A 22,745-nucleotide genomic window follows, 5' to 3' on the forward strand; every position below is an offset into this window, starting at 1 on the left:
GGCCCCAATTTTATTTTTTTCGGTCGTACTTTAGATGAAGGTTTATAGAACAAACTAGTTTCTCATTAAACACTTAGTACACATATTGTTTCATGATGTTGGTTAACAAGCCCACGACATGTCAACACTTTCCCTTCTCTACCATGGGTCCCCTATTACCAGCTTTCCTGTCCCCTCCTGCCTTCTTACCCTTGCCCCTGGGTTGGTGTGCCCCTTTAGTCTTATTTTGTTTTATGGGCCTGTCCAATCTTTGGCTGAAGGGTGAACCTCAGAAATGACTTCATTACTGAGCTGAAAGGGTGTCCCAATTTTAAACACACAGATTTTTCAAAGGTGATTGAGCTTTGTGTATTAGATAGATCACTTGTATGTAAATTTTAAGGATGTTGGTTTATAGGCATTAGTATGAATAATTTCATATTAGCATGGGTTCATATTCTGTTCTATCTATATTGGACTGACTCCACACCACCACATTTCTATGGGATGGCCCGCTCTTTAAATAACTACGGCAGGAAATAAAACTTTCAGAATAAAATAGGAGGCATGATAGTATTGTACTCTTCTTATGAGTCTGGCATTCTAATATTGTGCCCAAAATATAAAAAAAAAAAATTTTTTAATAAGTAAAAAGTCCTCCTATGGCCCTAGAGAAAATAGTGAGTAAAAGGTCACATAATAAAAGAACGGTGAATCTGTGAAGCATCTCATAACATGGATGAATCTTGAGGGCATTATGCTGAGTGAAATAAGCCAATCACAAAAGGCCAAATATTGTATGAGACCACTACTCCAAAAACTCATGAAAAGGTTTACATACAAAAAGAAACAATCTTTGATGGTTACGAGGGAGGGGAGGGGTGGGGATGGAAAAACACTAAATAGTCAATAGATAACTGATAACTTTTGTAAAGAGTAAGACAGTACACAATACTGGGGAAGCCAGCACAACTTGTCCAAGGCAAGGTCATGGGAGCTCCAGGACACATCCAAACTCCCTGAAGGACAGAATTACTGGGCTGAGGGCTATGGGGACCATTGTCCCAGGGAACATCTAGCTCAATTGGCATAACATGGTTTATAAAGAAAATGTTCTACATTCTACTTTAGTGAGTAGCATCTGGGGTCTTATAAGCCTGTGAATGGCCATCTAGGATACTCCACTGGTCTCACCCCTTTGGGAGCAAGGAAGGGTGAAGAAAACTAAAGATACAAGGGAAAGATTAGTCCAAAGGATTAATGGCCCACATCTACCACAGCCTCCACCAGACTGAGTACAACTAGATAGTGCCCAGCTACCACCACTGACTGCTCTAACAGGGATCACAATAGAGGGTTCTGGATGGAGCTGGAGAAAAACGTAGAACAAAATTCTAAGACAAAAAGAAAGACCAGACTTACTGACCTGACAGAGACTGAAGAAACTCTGAGAGTATGGCTCCCAGGCACCCTTTCAACTCAGTAATGAGGCCACTCCTGAGGTTGACCCTTCAGCCAAAGAGTGTACAGGCCCATAAAACAAAACAAGACCAAAGGGGCATACCAACCCTGGAGCAAGGACTACAAGGGAGCAGGGGACAGGAAAGCTGGTAATAGGGAACCCAAGGTTGAGAAGGGAGAGTGTCGATGCCCTGAGGTTGTTAACCAGTGTCATAAAACGATATGTGAAAGTAGTTTGTTCTGTAAACCTTCATTTAAAGTACAATTTAAAAAAAAATCACATCATGGAAATATTATCATATTTTATTACTGAAAATCCACAGGAATTCACTAGCTATTTTAACGGAAGTTAATCCAGGGGAAATGTCTTTAGGATAAAAGTGGCTTTAGGTAAAACCTTCTTTATTTGCTCTGCCACTAACAAAACAGTGTTTGTAAATGCGTTATAATCCAATTAAGCTTAGGAAAATAGTTACCTAAAATTATAACTATGAAATACATGTATACAGCATCACAAGAACTAACATTTTAAAGCATTTTATTAGTTATTACATAAAAGCTGTTCACAGCATCTCTCTATAAAGCAATGCATGAAGCCCAACCAAGATCTCCTCTTTCAAACTCACCAAAAAAAGACCAGGATTACTGGTCTGACAAGAGATTGGAGGAACCCTGAGACCACGGCCCCCAGACTCCCTTTTAACTCAAAGCTGAAGTCATTGCCGAAGTTCACCCTTCAGCCAAAGATTACTCAGGTCTATAAAACAAATAATACACGTGAGGAACATGCCCCTTAGCTCAGCCATGTAAAGGCGACCAGATGGGCAACACCTGCCCAAAAGCAAAGATGAGAAGGCAGGAAGGGACAGGAAAAAGGGACAAATGCAAATGGGGAACCCAGGGTGGAGAAGGGAGAATGTTGACACATCATGGTGATTGCAACCAATGCCAGAAAACAATTTGTGTATGAATTGTTGAATGAGGAAAAAAAAAAATCTCTTCTGGCTCACTCATAAATGGCCCCCAAATCTGTCAGAAAGTCTCATTTTCTGTCAGTCATGGAGAAAATCATTCCCTGGAGAAAACTTCTACATCTGGGAGGTGAATTAACTTTCATGATTCATGTTAAAGTCATCTCCAAAGTGATGTCCAAATGTTAATTCTTTGCTAATGATTTTTTCTTGGTCAGATGCCATATCTTATTTATTTATTGCTTTTTAGTAATATACGTGTGCAAAATGTTTTAACGTGATGAATTGTAATTCACCCCCTCAAGGTAGGTCACAGTTATATCTTGTTGAGGAGTGGGAAAACACACACATACAATAGAAGAATATACCCTCATCTTTTCAACTTTATGCTATACTTATCGCGGCCTATTACTTTCTTTATGCTGAATGAGAGACCAAACATTTTTTTTTTTGTAGAATATTTAATATATGCATCCTGGAAATGTCTCTAAAAGAGTTCCCTAAAGCTTTAGCTTTATAGTAAAATGAGAAAGGATTAGGTGGAAAAATGAGAAACAAAGAATATATTTATTAAAGAAAGGTGAAAAACTTTTTATGAAAGAAGGAAAAGGGAATCATCTTGATAATTAGTTATAATTTCTTATATTTAATTGCTTATTTTCATATGCTATTAAAATTGGTAATCTTAGACCCAGTAAGGGTATGGGAATTTAACTTTAATAGACCAGTTGGCCTGTTTCTCTAGCAATACAAGACTGTTCCCTGTAGACCACAAGTGCTTTATAGCATCCCATTTGAAAAAATACACTTACCAGTAGAAAGCAGAATCTATATTTCATGCTAGAAATATAGTATCCCATTTACAATTAATCCTCCCAGATTAATATGCTCTATCATTATTTCTTTCCAACACTGTAACATTATTGTCTCCACTTATACTTCCTATTTGTTGAAAATATTAAATTAGCTTCTAAGGAAAATACAACTGATTTCTATAGCATTATTAAGTGCTTTATTATAACTGCCAAATGCTTTGAGTCTACGGTTGTTTATAAAACCTGGAAAGGAAAAAGCTTTTAAACTTCTGGTTAATAATGAATCTTATGAAAACACTAGAAGTTAAAAATTTCAAAATGTACAGCCTCTTTATAACAAGAATATTTTTTTAATATGAGAAAAATAAATTATTTCTATATTTAAGGAAGAATGGCATCATCTCTTAAGAATTAAAAAAAAAAACAAAACTAATGAATTATATTTTTCCCGATAAATACCTAACAAGGCAATAGTAACTTAATTTAATCAGCCCACAAAATGTGTCATTAGGAACTGGTTTCATTAGGACAATTTTTAAACTTTTTTTCAACAATTTCTCACAAATAGCTTATAACTATATAGAAAGGAATCTACTTAGATGTTTCATCTCACTTCAACCAGCCATGAAAATAAATATTTGCTGGTATCCCTTGGGGTAAAAATATGAGCAAAACAATCCTAATAGAAATAAAGCAGAAAAAAAAAAAAAAAAGCAGAAAGCAAGTGAAATTGAGCAGCGAAAAACTCTTCATATAACCTACTTTTTTCTTCCTATTACATTGCCTTTTGTTTTTTTTGGCGGGGGGGGGGGTAAAACCTGCAGAGAATTCAATTTTGGAGTGATCAAAATCGAGTTTTCTAATACCAATAACATGAGGGATAAGAGAGGAATATTATTGGTAAAAGTAGACTGGATACGTGAAAATCCACAGGATACCAGAATTTGCAAACCAGCCAGATAGGCTAGATCATATAATTTGGTGTTCCTTCATAATTCCTTCCTGAGTGTGTGCCATTAAAGTTTTGAGTATTAAATAGGAAAGCATTTAAGGGAGGGACCTGACCACAGTAACTACTAACACTCCGAATGAAGGCTTCCTCCTTCCAAAATGAATCCCCTGAACTGTCTTTTCAGTTTGTTTAAGGCAGATTTTGGCTAAGGAGGAAGAAAAGAAAAGAATATTAACAAGTTAATGGAAATGTTTCAGTCTTGAAATTATCTCTGAAACTAAATTGTAATTTGTTCATTCAAGAGTTTATTGCTTTATGAAAATATTACATGCTTTCCTAATACTATTTCTTTAAAATTCTATGCCTTCATAGACGGCTTTAAAATAAGATGCCATCTACGCAATAATCTAGCCTATAAATTTACAATATGCAGTAGGAGTGGTCCTATTCTCTTCATCCTTTACAAAGACAAGGGACCAACTGTCTTCCAGCACAAATTCCCCTCAGTCCCTTATTTTTTTTTTAATGACTTTTAAAAACACACCATAAAAATAAGTCACTTTCCTTTTAGTAGCTATTAGAGATTATCTAGTCTTTCATTTCAGCCACTAATTTTAAAATGCAATAGGTAGAATGCAATCATATCGTCACATTATGTTTAGCAATAACTGTATGCTTATTGTTCAAGTATTACAACCCTTCATTTTTCTTATAATCCATATAGTCTCCTTTTTTAAAACCATCTATGCCACAACAGCATAGTCCTTGTTTTGTTCATCGTTATCATTTTCTTGTGGACTAGTGATTTTTACTTTCGGCCTTGGCGGTCTTTGAGGGTCTAGTTCAGTCTGGAGGAAAAGAAATCAAAACAAAGACACTTTAGACTTCAAAGGTAATAAAACATGGGGACAAAATTACTCAATATTCCATTTAATCAGTCATATAAACATTCAACCAGAAACAGTTCCTGGGTTCCCTTTGATTTTTAGTCCGTCATTGCCTGGTGGACTTGCCATTCTCAACACTTCCTTTTACAGGATCCCTTTCTGCAACCATAATCCAGTATGTGCTTTAGGGGCACACATTCATTTCTTATACTTCCAGCTTTATTTTCCTCAATTTTTTGAGTTTTTCCTTTCAACAACATATTTATACTTTCCATTTTAGCATTTTCAGAGAAAAGGGAAGAGAAAAATACAGCAATTCCACCTTTTATCCCCTTAATCTAGCCCATACCTGATTCTCTTCTAATTTTAGTTTTCTCTGGAATTCACAAAACCATTGCAAGTATGACACCATACTTGAGCAGAGAAGGGGGTGTTGGTGGTTCAGTGTTACAATTCTCTCCTTCCGCACCAGATACCAGGGTTTGATTCCCACCAATGCACCTCAAGTACAGCCACCACCCATCCGTCAGTGGAGGCTTGTGTGTTGCTATGATGCTGAACAGGATTCAGCACTGTGTTCAGACTGAGACAGATTAGGAAGAAAGGCCTGGTGATCTACTTCTGAAAACCCGCCAGTGAAACCCTGTGGGTCACAACGGTCCGACCCATAACTGATCATGGCGATGTGCAGGACCAGGCAGCACTTCGCTCCACTGTGCATGGGGTTGCCGTAAGTTGCGGCTGACTCCACAGCAGCCATCGACAACAACAACTTGGTAAGAGCAGGGCAGGAGATCAAAATGCAGAGGCTGTGTTTCTTCAAATGCAACTACTGTCCCTGCCACCTGGACTTCTTACATGTTATTATTCATATTGTCTCCTTTACAGTTTGTCTTTCCCCCACTAGACTGAAAATTGAGGGCGGTGAGATTAGAATTCCATGGTCTACAAACTACTCCATGGAGTCTCGGAGGTTCCACAGCCCCACCAGGGCCACCAGTCCGGGGGACAACAGAACAGGAACTCCAGGTCCCCCACCCTCCAGTCCACCTTTTATGCTGTAAAAAAGAGAAAAAAATACTTCTGGAACTACATCTCATTTCATGATGTTATCCTGTGAGATGTCTCGAATACCATCTAGAACATAGTAAAAGCTCAATAAAAGTCAATTGTGTATTTGCTGTGTGTTCCTCAATGTTTTCCTACAATCATCTCTTACTTTGCATAAGACACGTAACATGTAACAAAGTATTACACGGTAAACTAAATTTTGAGTCAATATATAAAAATATTTTTATAAAGTTAATTGCTAATTTCTAATGTACAATTCATATACATCTGGTTTTTCATGTATTTGGTTTGCTTAAAGTATATCTGTGCTTATACTTTAGGGAGAACAGGGATAAAGATATTCTCATTATAAGAAGAGATGAGTCAAATAACATTAAATCTCATTGTGGGTAAATGTACCATTTTGGGCATTCGTACATTTCTTAAATTGTCTAACTAGCTATATATTCGTATAGTTCTTAAAATTCCTAACTAGCCATATATAGGGCACTTGCTCATTTGAGCTCCCATGAATCTGCTGGAGTCATTCCCAATATATACCATGAACTCCTGTACTTCAAAAAAAAAAATTTTTTTAATAAAAAAAATATATATATATATTTTTTTTTTTTACTTCAAGCCCTTGCCAAATTACGTAACATTGATCTTGACTGATGCTCACTTCCTATTGAAGGCCTATTTTTAAAAGATATATTTTTGGAAGATGAAGGACAGCCAATCCTTCACTTCTACAAAATCTGCTTTAGGTTTTGACATTGCTTTAGCTAGACCACTGGAAAAATGCATATTTGGACCTTCCTAACTGGCTCCCTCATAAAATTATACTTCGGTTTCATGCTGCGAGCTTTCATCGAAGGCCACTACCACAAAGAGCTACGTGAAATCTACTATTGCAGTTGCCATATAAATGACATTGAAAACGCTGTCCTCCTACATCACTGTGCTTCCTAAGTGACTCCCTTAGACAATGAATTCTATGTCCCTTCAGAAATTCTTTTTTTCTCTCCTTCAGAAACTTTTTTTTTTCCCACATGAAGGGAAAAAGAATCCCATGGGTTTTTATTTTTATTTTAGCTACCAATGATTTCAAGATCCAATTTTTAGTTAAATTTAAATAACTACACAGAACTAAAAACGAATAAATAAATAAACAAACCCATTGCTGTCGAGTTGATTCTACAGGACAGAGTAGAACTGCCCCATACAGTTTCCAAGGAGCAGCTGGTGGATTCAAACTGCTGACCTTTTGGTTGGCAGCTGAGCTCTTAACCACTGTGCCACCAGGGCTCAACAGAGAACTACATATGGGGAATTCTTATAGACTAAGACTATGATTATCTCACCTTGAGAAAGAAAGCGAAAGGCACGCTGAGTATTTTCATTAAAATGTTAAGAATGTTTTCCTGTAAGTGGTAAATTATCAGTGGATTACAGATAATTTTGTACTGGTCATTGTAACCTGACCCCAAGAATATTTTGTATTTTTAACTAAACTTGATCTTCCAAGCAAAATAAAATAGCTGAGAAGATGCCATTCATCATAGTGGGTGTCAGGGGTTACTGCCTTGAGAGAGATGGGCCCTAACCTTATGGAGAATTCTGCCTCAAGGAATAAGCAGAAGTGAGAAAGCTATGGAGTACATCCGGCCTTCAGATGATGCTATGAGACTCAAGCCTGACAGCAATTGTTTCACTTTCATCACCATGGAACTTCATCTATCCCATGGGAGAATGCCAGGACTTGAGAATATCCTGCTTTCGGGTCAGTGGTGGGCGGTTTTGCCACGTATTTCTTTATTCTTTATATATATAATAGAACTGCATACTATTAAGTTCCCAGTATATTGAACACTTAATTAAATTAACCCATGTAAGAAGGGCCAAGCAAGCTAGCATGTAATACCTCTAGAAAGCAAATAAGTCACTCATAGATATTAAAAAAAAAAAAAAAAAGGAAACCAAATCCATTGCCATCTGTCGATTCCGACTCATAGCAACCCTATAGGACAGAGTAGACCTGCCCCATAGAGTTTCCAAGGAGGGCCTGGTGGATTCAAACTAGACCTTTTGGTTAACAGCCATGGCACTTTAACCAGTACACCGCCAGGGTTTCCAATCTTTTTACTCTCACTGGTGTTGATATTCTTTTCTAGTTTGTATCTTCCCTCACTTTAACTTACTTTTATTTCTTATTCATAATTCTTTCTTTTATTGTATATGTTCTTAGAAGCTTCTGTAAATTTTTTTGTAGAGTGAGTAGGAAATGGATGGATGGGTGGGTGGATGGATGGATGGATGGATGGATGGATGGATGGATGGATGGATGGATGACAGACAGGCAGGCAGGCATGTGAACTAACAGATGACAATACGTGTTAGCTGATTTAAATAACGTAGACAAGTAAATGGTATTGGATTCTTCCTTACTGTTTCAAATGCAAGTCCTACATGCTTAAATGATTTCGTAAGCACGCATGTGCACACACGTGCACACACACTCACCCATATCCATAAATTCATGCACACACACAAGTGAGCAAAAGTAATAGAAATACCTCATCCTCTCCACTGCTAACTCCTTGAGACTTTCTCTCCTCGTCCACTTCAGGCTGAGGCTCATTATTAACCTGGTCCAGTTCCTCGCCGTTTTCTTCATCAGTGCCTCCATTTACACAAGCAGGACCTGCCTGCTCCTCCTCGCTATGATCCAGAGTCTCCCTGGCTTGCTCAGGGTCATCTGTAGCCTCCTGAACTTCTTCATCATCAACTTCACCATTCATTCCTGAAAAACCATTCTGTTCTGTATCCTTATTTTCTTTCTCTCCATCTTCTTCCTCGTCTACTATTTCTGCTGGCCTCTGAAATTAAAAGTAAGAAATATAATCGAAACTTTTCCATGGAGCATTATAATAAAGCAATAATTATTATATTACAGTCAAGTAAAACTTCTTTATATTTGCAGAGTACTTTACAGTGTATAATATGTTAATCTTTATGGAGTAGCTACTGTGTGATTTCTCCTTTAATCCTCAGAACAATCCCGTAAAGTTGATATTATTCCCATTTTACAGATGAGAAAACTAAGGTACAGCCTTACTAAGTATCTAGCCACAGGTCCCAATGCATATGAGTGGAAGAGCCAGGATTCGAACTAAGCATGTAACTCCAGAACCAATGCTCCTAATCCTCATGCCAGACAGGAAACTGAACCACAGAGTCCTGTGGCCAATGACTGGGAGTGTCTAGCCCAGGAAAAAAAAAAAAAGAAGGTGAGGTAAATAAAGGTCTTTGTGGAAAGATTATATCCTTACTTCTAAGCACGACAGCTCCAGGATATAAACCCAGGGTTTCCGACATGGAGTGTGGAAAACTCTCCACACAATGCCTAAAACAGCTGACAATATATCTCTAAAAACAAAAAATCAATTGTCAAGTAGATCCAAGGTCAAGAAACTATGTCCTTTCTATAAAACTAATGAACGCTAAAATATTTTATAAGCTCCAATTAGGCATTTTTACTGCTATTTGGATACATGTAAATCTGCAGGATGCTGAATTCCAGAGGCAACACATTGGAGGAAGAAAGACACAGGTTCAAGTCCTGGCCAGGCACTTACTGGCTGTTACCTAGCTTCTGTGAGTTCCAAATTCTCCACTTGTCAAATGGGAATATGATTGTCTTAGTCATCTAGTGCTGCTATAACAGAAATACCACAAGTGGATGGCTTAAACAAAGAAATCTATTCTCTCACAGTCTAGGAGGCTAGAAGTTCAAATTCAGGGTGTCAGCTCCAGGGGAAGCCTTTCTCTCTCTGTAGGCTCTGGGAGAAGGTCCTGTCATCAATCTTTCCCTGTACTAGAAGCTTCTCAGCACAGGGACCCCGGGTCCAAAAGATGTGTTATTCTCCTGGCTGTTGTTTCTTGGAGGTATGAGGTCCCCCTATATCTCTGCTTGATTCTCTCTTTTATATCTCAAAAGAGATTGACTTATACACATCCTAATCTTGTAGATTGGGTCCCGCCTAACATAGCTGCCCCTAATCCCACCTCATTAACATCGTAGAGGTAGGATTTACAACACATAGGAAAATCACATCAGATGACAAAATGGTGGACAATCACACAATAATGGGAATCACGGCCTAGCCATGTTGACATATATTTTGGGGGGATGCAATTCAATCCATGACATTAATAAAACATCTGCGGAGATTAAATAATTTATAGTTTATAAAGAGTGTGGAAACGGCATATTTTGTTACATATAAAAGTACCACAATAAAAAACAAAAATAATTTAAGGTTTTTAATTAAAAAATAAATGATGGAAAAAATGAGGTACGTTATATAAAGTGCCTAGCACAGTACCTGGCACATCACAGATCCTAAAAAACATTACAAACCTTTCCCAACTGTTGTGATACATTTTCTTCTGGAGCTATCATATTTCTTCATTTTCCCCAACAAGGTAATGGTTTTTTAGAAATGATATGGTAGAAAGAACACAAGATTTGTTCTATTGTTAGAATCCCAGACCCGCCTCTTCCTAGGTGTCTGACGTTAGGCAAGTTACTTAATCTTCTAGCCTCTGTAAAATGACCTCCCTTTCAACTCTGCAAGTCCAATTGCCCAAATAATTGTCATGGGACCACTAACGGGTGTTTTTGGGTAAAAGTTAATATATAATGCCCTCAGTTTGGGAACTATAAAGCCAAAATAACCCACTGCCGTCAATTCCGATTCATAGTGACCATAGGCCAGGGCAGAATTGCCCCATAGGGTTTCTAAGGCTATAAATCTTTACAGAAGCAGACTGTCCCATCTTTCTCCAGTGGAGCGGCTCGTGGGTTTTCAAACCACCTGCCTTTTGGTGTTAGCACCTGAGCTCCTAACCCCTGTGCAACCAGGGTACCTTGGGAAGTACTGAAGAAAGAAAATAAAGGAGAGTAGTCTAAAAAGTTCAGATAAAATTCAACACAATATCATCTTGAAGAGGAAAGAGGTGGAACTAGAAATTCCTATATTGTCAGAAAAAAAGTCTCAAATTTTATTATATTATACCAAGCATGCACTTTTAAAAATGCAGGAAGAATAATTAATTGCTCTTAAGGTATTCTGAGAACCACAGTGCTTGGCATCATGCAGATTAAACAACAGTCCAGTGAAACAGGTAGTTCGAATTTTCAACCAGATACTTAATGTCAAACAGTGTTGGGTCCTGGTCAGCCAGGGGGAGGCCCTCAGGCAGGCTGAATGCAGGGCAGAAACTCAGGAGAGAAGGTGGATTTGCCATTAAAAAGTAAAAGAAAAGGCGAGAGATTTGTGAGACCAGAGTTGCTGGGTGCCACAAATGGTTAAATGTTTAGCTACTAACTGAAAGGTTGATAGTTCAAATCCAACCAGAGGCACCTTGGAAGAAAGGCCTGGCAATCTGCTTCCAAAAGGTCATAGACATTGAAAACCTCATGGGGTACAGTTCTATTCTGAAACACACGGGGTCACCATGTGACCGATGGCAACTGGTTTTTGCTTTTTTTTTTTAATGTGAGCAACCTAAATGAGCTCAGAGGACAGTGGGTAAGAAAGACATACAGTCGACTCTCATTATTCATGTAGTTATAGTCTACAAAGTCGCTGTGGACAAAACGTTTCTGGATTTCTATTAAAGACTTTTGGTCTAATTTGGGAGGGAATATTATAAAGATTGTTAGTCATCTAGTGCTGCTATAACAGAAGTACCACAAGTGGATGGCTTTAACAAAGAGAATTTTATTTCTTCCCAGTAAAGTAGGCTAAAAGTCCAAATTCAGGGCATCAGCTCCAAGGAAAGGCTTTCTCTCTCTGTTGGCCTTCTCATCAATATTCCCCTGGATTAGGAGCTTCTCTGCGCAAGGACCCCAGGTCCAAAGGATGCGCTCTGCTCCCAGCACTGCTTTCTTGGTGGTATAAGGTCCCCCACTCTATGCTTGCTTCCCTTTCATCTCTTGTGAGGTAAAAGGTGGTGCAGGCCATACCCCAGGGAAACTCCCTTTACACTGGATCAGGGATGTGACCTTAGTAAGGGTGTTATAATCCCACCCCAATCTTCTTTAACATAAAATTACAATCACACAATGAAGGACAACCACACAATACTGGAATCACGGCCCGGCCAAATTGATACACACATTTTCGGGGGGGAAATAATTCAATCCACAACAAGCACATAACAAAAACCCAGAAATACTGCAACAGTAATGGCCAATAAGAGCAGACTTCTTTTTAAATTACTTTCGAAAATTGGATAATTGTAAATCACTCTCCTAGAAATGGTTTTGATTCTTATTGTGCCTAAAGTTGCCTTATTCAGAGAAGCTTTTGGTTTTGGTTGTAAAAGAAAATCACACGGTGTTTCTTAACTTAAAAAATGTATTATTATATTTGTTATATTCTTTATGTTGTATTAACACTGTATTAATATACCCATTAATTATATTATACTAATATATACATTAATTGCATTATGTTATATTGATTCTAATTAATTACATTAATATTTTGTTCTATGTTATCATAAGAGAAAGCTCACAATTGACTATAATTATTCAAGAATCTAAGTAATTACATGTTCCTTGCCACTCTGATAGTACATTATAAAAGCTCGCTAAAGCCTACTAAGCGAACCACTTCTAAGTAGGAAAAGGTCTGTTTTGCTTTCTTAGAATCTGGATTTATACCTAAAAATTGCAAAATGATTATGTGTTATTTTTCAGTTTTTAATTTTATACTTCTCAATCGTAGCCCTTCCCTCACCCCAATCCCCATACACATATACACTTTTCCTCCTTTTAATACAAAGGACTCATATACCATGCTCTAATTTCTTCCAAAGGAAGAAGACACCAAAGCTGAATACATCCAGCCCTAAATTCAGCCTTCTGTCCTCTTCACCATTATTACCACCCCTACTAACAAGCCATATTATGCTTTCATCCCATTATTTCTATTAGACTTTCCAGAGACAGCTATTTCAGCAGAAATCAAATGAAGCCACAGCTGGTTAACTCAACTTGAAGAAATGCAAGATTATGGTGCTGAAATACCAATTTGATCAATTTAAATAAGACAGTAACATTAGTTAAAAGGTTTATAATCCTTTAAAATACCCAGAGTCTGGAACCAAATTTATTATTACTACGCCACTGAAATTCAGGGCAAAAAAAATGCTGCTATGACAGACCTGTAATGAATAAATGAAAAGCAATGTGCTTTTTGGTGTAATCTCCTTTGAAGCAGATATTAAATTATTAAAGATGTTTCCAGTGTATACATCAATCAAATCATCCCCAGAAGCAACACTGGGTTTTACACCCATACGCACACACAGATAAAATCTATACCATGATGAGGGCCAGCAAACAAGTAAAAGAGAGCATTCCTTTTACAAGAGGGTGGGTGTCCATCGTGGGAGACAGCTATTCTTACGGAGCAAAGGAAACCCAAGAGGCAAAGAAGGAACAAGCTGCACACTTCTCAACCCCCTTCCTCCTTCTCTCTCTGTAGGAAAGCTATTGAAGAGGAATCTGGTATTCCTCACACAACTCAGAACTGATACCCAACACTTGCAGTAAGATTCTCACAAAGGAGAATTTACTCAGGCGAATGAGGTTCTCAGGAGGCCATCAGCAGGACTGTGGCTACTGTCCTCTCATAGCCAGAAGCCCAGCCCTGTGAGTCAGGTAGTGCACTAACATTGTTATCAGGTGCCGTTTTCGACTCACAGCAACCCCATGTAAGAGCAGAGCTGCTCCACAGTGTTTTCTAGGCTGAAATCTTTATGGGAGCAGATGGCCAGGTTCTTCTCCTATGGAACCACCAGCCCCAAGGTTGGTGGGTTTAAACCACCAACCTTTTGGTTTGCAGCCGAGCACCGGGGCTCCTTGTGCACTGAAGAGCTATATGCAAAGCCAGACACAAAAGGTCACCTATTGCATGATTTCATTAATATGAAACATTCAGAACAGGTAAATCCATAGAGACGGAAAGAAGATTAATGGTTGCCAGAGGCTGGCAAAAGGGGGGAATGGGGAGTGACTGCCTTAATGGCTACGAGATGATGAAAGTGTCTTGGAATTAAATAAAGAGGTGATGGTTGCACAACACAGGGAAGGCACTAAATGTCATGAACTTGTGCAAGTTAAGATGGTTAAAGGATAATTTTACATTATGAGAATCTTACCTCAGTAAAACATAAAAAAGTATTACATGCCTGAACTCTTGACCACCAGGGACAGCTATGTGGCACCTTCTCTCTGGTCTGCTAAGAATATCCACAGAATGAGCCACTTAACCGATGGACCAACTCCTGATTATTTCCCTGCTTTATTCCACAATTTGACTCTTGGTAGTCACCTCCCTTGTCCCAGGTAGAAAGTGCTTCCTTTCAGAAAATACCTGGTGATTCTTAGTAAAAAGTCAAGGGTGGTGCTGAATGAATGCGTGAATGTATCTGAGAATATCAGCTTACTTAAAATGAGTCTCTCAGCAGTGCAAACAGTTAACTTGTTCAGCTGCTAACTGAAAGGGTTAGAGGAATGAGTATACCCAGAGGTCCCTTGGAAAAAAGTCTGGTGATCTATTTCCAAAAAAATCAGTCATCAAAAACCCTATAGAGAACAGTTCTACCGTGACATGCTTGGGGTCACCGTGCACTGGAATCAACTCAGTGCCAACTGGTTGACTAGTAAAGCTAAAATACAAAAAGTCCCAGAAAAATATATGTTAGATAAAGCAAATCCATCGCCATCAAGTTGATTCCAACCTACTGTGATCTTATAGGACGGGGCAGAACTGCCCTATAGGGTTTCCAAGGCTGTAAATCTTTATGGAAGCAGACTGCCACATCTGTCTCCCAAGGAGCAGCTGGTGGGTTCAAATCACTGACCTTTTGGTTAGCAGCCATGCACTTTCACCTCTGTGCCACCAGGGCTCCTTACTTATTAGATAGCCACATCATATTTTAATAAGTGCCCCTCCCTAAAAAAAACTGCAATTCTTTAATTCCCTCAAAATTCTCAAGTGGTTCTGAACCTTTGCCCAGATAGACAGCTCCACCTGGGTAGGTGTTACCAGTTCAAGCTGGCTAGACATCACATGCAGCTCATGGAGTGGGTAATGTCATGTTCACTCCAGCCCATGTCCATCCCCACCTCAAAGAACCTTACCAAGATCATCTGATACTGTTACAATTCAAACAGAGAAAAGTGAACATGGCAGCCAAAAGGGAGGAGTGGAGAGAACAAAAATAGGGATACCAACAGGGAAGGTAAGAGTAAGGAATTACAAATTTAACTTGAGAAAGTGAGGAAGAAGGAGAAGGTTATGGATTGAATTGTGTCCCCAAGAAAATATGCTGAAGTCCTAATCTTTGTATCTGTGAATGTAACTGTTATGGATTGAGTTGTGGCCAAAAAAAAAAAAAATGTGTTGGAACCCTAACCCCTATGCCTGTGGATGTAATTCCATTTGGGAATGGGTTTTCTTCTTTGTTCTGTTAATGAAGCCATATCAGCGTAGGGTGTTTCTTAAACCTACTCACTTCCAAGATTTAAAAACAGTAGATTTGGCACAGAGACAAGCAAGCACAAATGGAGGTAAATATACATGCCACACGGAGATGGCCAAGGAATGGAGAAATGCTGCTGGGTCTACAGAAATTGAAAGAGATCTTGCCCCAGAAACCACAGACAGAGAGCCTTCCCCTGGAGCTGGTGCCCTGAATTTGGACTTCTAGCCTCCTAAACTTTGAGAAAGTAGATTTCTGTTCTTTAAAACCACCCACTTGTGGTTTTTCTGTTACAGCAACACTAAAAAAATTATACAGTGACCTTGTTTGGAAATACGGTTTTTCTTTTGTTACGAGCTAGGATAATGAGGTCATACTGAAGTAGGGTGGGTCCTAATCCCTTCTGAGTTGATGTCTTATAAAAGAAGCGAACAGATAGAGACAGAGTCACACACATGTGAAGATACATCTACCAAAAGCAAAGGAACACCAATGATTGCTGACAGAAACCCGAAACAGGGAGAGAGGTATGGAGTGGTTCACTCAGAGCCCTCAGAAGGATCAACATGGCCGATACCCTGATGTGGACTTCTGGCCTCCAGAACTGTGAGATGATTAATTTCTGTTCTTCAAAACCACCTATTTTGTAGTATTTTGCTACAGCAGCCCTAGTAAGCTAAGATAGAAGAGAAACAGGAAGGAAAAAAAAAAAAACTTCTTCCTCTCCAGGTCTGGTCACACTATACTTTCACAGTAAAGAGAAGCAGAGCTCCCATCCATGACTTTGACTTTGCTTCTCCTCTCTACAAAACCAATTCTAACACAACCCCCAAGGGATTATGATCATATCTGGAGAACATCACTGGAGAGTCCAGGACAAGATTTGTGTCTGCTGACATTTTCTGCAATTGTGAAATCAACTGGCAAATGTAAAATACATCGTGCAGAACAAGGCACCTGCTGAGAGTAGGATCTTGGTTCAGCCTCAGATCAGTGAAGTCACCTCACCTGGCCTCAGAGTCCCCTCTGGAAGCTGAGGGTGACAATAACGGTCTTGCAGGATTGTTGTTAAGAACAAATGAGATCATATATGTAAAAGATATATGTAAACCAAACAAGGTATATACACGTTGATTACTGTAATCACTACAACTTTCTTGCCATTGAATAGAAGGAGCTGTCTTGTCTGACGAGGAACTCTAGTACATGATTTGCCAGTATTTTCCACGTAGAGCAGTACACTTCTAAATCTCATTCACATGAAAACAAACAAACAAAAAATGATACTAACACACTTGTCAATCCTCTTGCCCTTATTGACTAATACAGTCTCAATGCAGTCTGATGCGCAACTTCTGGCCCATTAAGGTGGTCAGGTCTCATTTGCATGACCTTGCTCCCTTGCTTCCTTGCTCATAGTTATGTTTATTCTTTGCTTGCAAGTTTCCTGGTATGCATTTTCTGTGACAAATTTACCAACAAATAACTTTTTCTGTTTCTGCACTGCTAGCCTACTTCCAAAAGTAACACAAATGTGCCGGCAAAAGATACCAAACAAGAGTAATTTCCATAAATTAGTATATGCACTTAGGTAACACAAGACTTTATGTTCATTTTGAATGACTAGTTGATGGTAGCTAGTTATGGGTATAATAGACATTTAGATAGCACTTTATGCCTTCTAAGGAAACCCTGGTGGCATAGTGGGTAAGAACTATGGCTGCTAACCAAAAGGTTGGCAGTTTGAATCCACCAGACACTTCTTGGAAACCATATGGGTCAGTTCTACTCTGTCCTGTAGGGTTGTTATGAGTCAGAATTGACTAAGAGGCAGTGGATTTGCCTTTTTTTTTTTTTTTTGGCTTTATGGCTCTCAAAGAACTTCTCCATGTCATCTTCCCAACTGGAAGGGCAAGCATTATTATCCCCTTTGCATAGAATAGGAAACTGAGCCTAAGGAAAAGTCAAGCAATTTGCCAAGGGTTATACAACCAGTGGATGGCAAAGTCTTTCGTCTGCATCATAAAAATAACAAACACACGTTCCATTGAAGGACAGAGGGCCCCCATAATTATCACCTGGTTACCATGGTAACCAGGCACCTGGATAAGCTTTTCCCCTAATGTATGACTAAGGCTCACACCAGGATGTTAACCAAAAGGTTGGAGGTTTCAGTCCACCCAGAGGCTCCTTGGAGGAAAGGAAGAAAGGCCTGATGATTTATTTCTGAAAACCAGCCATTGAAACCCCTGTGGAGAACAGCTCTACTTTGACACACATACAGGGTTGCCTTGAGTCAGAATTGGCTCAACAGTAACTGGTTTAATCACAGTGTGCAGTTAATCCCCATTTACGTGTAATAGGAAAACACTGAATGCGAATTATTACCAAGTAGATGGTTAAGATCCTGGCTACTAACCCAAAGGTTGGCAGTTCAAACCCACCCAGGAGCTCTGTGGGAGTAAGATTTGATGATCTGCTTCCATAAATATTACTGCCAAGAAAACTCTATGGGGCCGTTCTACTCTGTCATATGGGTTGCAATAGTAGGAAATGACTCAACAGCACCCAACACCCAACAACAACCAAAAAAAAAAAAAAAACGACCCAAACCCAATGCCATCAAGCTGATTCTGACTCATAACAATCTTACAGGACAGAGTAGAACTGCCCCATATAGCTTCTAAGGAGGAGCTGGTGGATTTAACTGCCAACCTTTTGGTTAGCAGCCATAGCTCTTAACAATTATGCCACCAGGGCTTCCAACAACAACAGACACCCTCCCAAAAAATTATTTGGAATAATTATGGGATACTGGGAAAATATCAAGCTAGGCTCTAAGGAGATCTTCTGGAAGTTTCTGGAAGGCAAGGTCTCTTTCTTGTGCATCTTTGTGTCTACAGCCAGGTTTAACACAGGGCCTTGCATATGTGTTGTCTTGAATTAAACACAAATGTGCCTCCTACAGATAAAAAGCCAGGCATAATATGTGACTTCAGTAAAGTACTGATGATGATGACGTTCATGTTTATTGAGCACTCCCTGGTACCTGGCACTATGCCCAATATACCTCATATGCATAATGAAATTTAAACCAACCTCATAGCAACTACTGGAGAGAAATACTGTTATTATCCCCTTTTGCAGATAAGGAAACTAAAGCATAAGAAGCTAGGTAAACTTGCCCAAATTCTCACCAGTATAAGTGGACTGTAAAAACTATTTCCCCAAGACAATGTGTTAAGAAAACAAAACCAAACCAGTCATTGTCAACTCAAAGAGTGCTCCACAGGGTTTTCAATGGTTGTGATCTTTTAGAAGTAGATCACCAGGCTTTCTTCCTAGGCACCTCTGGGTGGATTCAAACCACTAATCTTTCAGTTAGTGGCCAAGTGCCTAAACATTTGCATCTCCCAGGGAAGAATATTGCAAATTCAACTCTTAACTGTAAATCATTGCTTCCACCCTAGTGTCTTCTAAACCAGTGCTTCTCTGTCACCTGGGGACCTTGTTAAATGCAGATTCTGATTAAGAATTTCTAAACCTCTGCATTTCCAATAGTGATGCTGCTGCCACTGGTCCACAGATAACACGTTATGTGGTAAGGCTCTAAGCCACATATAACATGAAAACCAAAAACTCATTGTCATCGAGTCCATTCCAACTCAGAGCGACTCTATAGGACATATAACATGAGATGGTCATAAATCCACCACTTAAAAAAGCATTTTTGGTTAAAATTTATCATTGTAATAATGGCTTAAAATAAAAGTCTTTAAATGAAGAATATGTTTTCTCTTTAAAAATATCAATGATTTATTGAAAGCGGGAGAAAAATAGAAAGACTGACTGCTGCCAGAATGATTTGAGGCCATAAAGAAAGTTCTAGGAGATTTCTTCGAATTACATCACCATGTCACTGTTTTTTAAGAGTCAGATTAGAATAGAAGGGACACATCATTGCAAAGGCAACAAGTCAGGAAGGTATTTTTACCCGTATTTAAAACCTTCTCCCCTGACATTTAAAACCAAACCAAAACATTTACATCACATTTTAGTCAATGTGTGACAAAAATTTTAAGAGAAACTGTTTTTAGGTACAAATTGTTTTTTCGAGAAACACATTCCTTCCTGAAATTTCACATACAGCTCACACCTCCGAGTAACTGAGTTACATTATTTTCTGTATGAAGCACAATTCTTATGTTTCACTGGAGTCAAAAAAGGATATTCATTCTACTCTAGCCTAGTTTTGGAAACCCTGGTGGCATAGTGGTTAAGTGCTACGGCTGCTAACCAAGTGGTTGGCAGCTCAAATCCACCAGGCGCTCCTTGGAAACTCTATGGGGCAGTTCTACTCTGTCCTGTGGGGTTGTTATGAGTTGGAACTGACTTGACAGCGGTGGGTTTGGTTTTTTGGTTTTATATACTCATTAAACTGATGTACATAAGATTATAACAATGAGCACAAAAGTCATTTAAACTTCAAGGATTCCAGCCTCATAGCTTCTCTGACATCAAGAACAGCCAGCGTGCCGCCAGATTTATGACAGCCGTCGAGGATGACAGATAATATGCATTCTGAGATAACAGACTTTTTTATAAAAAAAAAAAGTCAAGGCTTCCACTTTTCAAAAAACACATTATTTATCATAAGTAATTATTCTTTACATGTGTTATTAGCAAAGTGATACCAGATTTTCTCCTTAACGGGATGGAATGCCGGCTTTGGCATTCCAAGCGCATTTTGCCCGAGTTTTGCTTACCCACATATCTTGCTACTTATTTTTGTAAAACTGACATTCTGAGGAAATGGTTGATTCATATGGCAAGACAGAAAAGGCCTGGTAGCTATTATCTCTGGCTACATCTTAGTGGGGCCGGCTCAGGGGGAACTGTAAGTATTCAGGGTTTCTAGAGAATATTCACGCAGTTACTAAGGTTAACTCAGGATTCCTCAGTGGTAAGAGGAAAGAAGATGGAATATGGAAATCAGATGGAAATGAGCCACAAAATAGCAAAAGCATCAACTACTTGGAAGGCATTTGCACAGACAGATGGGGCTGCCCAAATGACTTGTACTTCACACGCAGATCGCGCCTCTGACAGTTTCAGCAGCAGCAAAAACCAGAAATGGGGAAAGGTATCTAAACAGGAACTACAGCTCAGGTCCCACCCACTTTAGGAGTAAATGTCACCTTTTCTTATAGCTACATCAGAATTCCCTGAGGGATATATTTTAATGTTTAACACCTTTGTTCTCTAAGACAAGGGCACAAGTTAGAACTGTCTAATCAAGACATTCTACTTAATCAAACTTAACCAACCCAAGCTTCCTCCTCACTCTGACCTATCAATTCTCCTTCCCTGACCTATACTCTGTACCCCGTAGGGCAGAGTGGAAACCCTGGTGGCATAGTGGTCAAGAGCTACCACTGCTAACCAAAAGGTTGGCAGTTCGAATCTACCAGGTGCTCCTTGGAAACCCTATGGGGCAGTTCTACTCTGTCCTATAGGGTTGCTATAAGTCAGAATCGACTCAACAGCGACAGCTTCAGGTATAGCGCAGAGTAGAACTGCCCTATAGGGTTTCCAAGGTGTGGCTAGTGGATTCAAACTGCTGACCTTTTAGTTAGCAGCCGAGCTCTTAACCACTGCGCCACCAGGACGCTGAAATATACTAGACCTAGAAATTGGAGATCAGAACCAGAAAAAGAAAGAAATGACTACCTTAGATGTCCGTTTGTCCAGGTAATGTTTGACACAGTTGAAATTTGGGAAAACATGGATTCGTTAGAGGCTTTGGGGTGGAGGTTTCTGTGGATTTTATGGCTGAGCTCAGACCCAGACATTGAAAGTACAGATGTTATCACACTTGTTTGTATTTCTGTTACCATGGCAACTAAAATCATCTCCAACCCAAGTTGAATGAGGTGTTTTGAAATAATCAGTTTCAATTTTTCATGATAGCAAAATGCTGCTTCTTGTTTTCAGCTTTCAGCGGCTTACTTTCAGAGACAAAGGTTTTGCTGTGGTTTCGAGGTACAAAGAGCTGCTAAAATGTGGGGTTCCATTCAGGGACGTGACCCTATAAGGACAGTAGCTGAGAGAAGCCAGTGCCTGCTGAAAGCTGGCTCACCAAGGCCCATTCCCGTTCCACAAGTTCCTGTGGTGCCCATCCGAGAATATATAATACATTGAAAATTTCTATTTATTTAGCATGAGAACATTTACTCTTTGTTTGAAAAAAATTTCCCCATTAAATTTTCTCACTTTAGAAGCAAATGTTGATTTTCTCTTATTTACATCAGAAATCCCTGAGGGCTACATTTTAATGTTTAACGTCGTTTCTATCAATTAAACACAGTCGACAAACACAGTGACACAGAAAGCTTCGTGGATGCTGCGAGGGGAAATTAAGAACTCTGATCATCTTCGCCTTAACTTTTGGGGCTGTATACGATGCTTATAGCACCGAAGATGGAGAGGAGTCGCTAAGAGGATATGGTGAGTATGCTGTTTGTGCCTAATTCCTTTCAGTTCAAGGCCGGCAGACTCAGTGGTCCTCTGCACAGACAGAATATGTAGCTGTTTATGGGATAATTGGAAGCTTCTAATCTCCTCCCAGGAGTCCCTGGGTAAGTGCCAATGTTTAACATGCTAGGCTGCTAGCTGAAATGGTAGAGACTCGAGTCCACTCAGAGGTGCCTGGAAAGAAAGGCCTGGTGAGCTACTTCTGAAAAATCAGCCACTGAAACGCGAAGCCGACCTGATGGCAACTGATTTTGTGGTTTTAATCTCCCGCGTTTCCCACTCTGAGGCGTTTAGGGGAGAGTACCGGAAGCCAGGACCCCTCGCTCCACCATTGACAGGCTGTGTGTTTGTGCACAAATGGCTTCCCTGCTGTGGGGGGATTGTTTCTTCAATGGCAAAATGAGAAATTTAGAGCAAGTTCCTGTCTCATTCTAAACATAATTCTTATTTAATAAATAGATTTATTTGAGGTAGATTTGGAGTTCTGTCAAAGGAAGCAGTCTCCATTAGTTTTCTGTGTATTTGATTTTAC

At 39.3% G+C, this 22,745-nt stretch overlaps 1 protein-coding gene across 1 annotated transcript in view; it reads right to left on the bottom strand.

The window, feature by feature from the left end:
* Positions 1-4,684: 4,684 nt before the first annotated feature.
* Positions 4,685-22,745, bottom strand: part of DCDC2 (doublecortin domain containing 2) — a 220,107-nt gene continuing 202,046 nt past the window's right edge. The window contains exons 9-10 of the mRNA XM_003416442.4: positions 8,692-8,994; positions 4,685-5,026 (exon numbers count right to left, since the gene is read on the bottom strand). Of these exons, the coding sequence (XP_003416490.1) occupies positions 4,922-5,026; positions 8,692-8,994 (408 nt within the window). The 3' untranslated portion in view covers positions 4,685-4,921. The remainder of the gene's footprint in view (positions 5,027-8,691; positions 8,995-22,745) is intronic.

This window comes from Loxodonta africana, chromosome 1 (genome assembly GCF_030014295.1).
Source record: "Loxodonta africana isolate mLoxAfr1 chromosome 1, mLoxAfr1.hap2, whole genome shotgun sequence".
Lineage (NCBI taxonomy): Eukaryota > Metazoa > Chordata > Mammalia > Proboscidea > Elephantidae > Loxodonta > Loxodonta africana.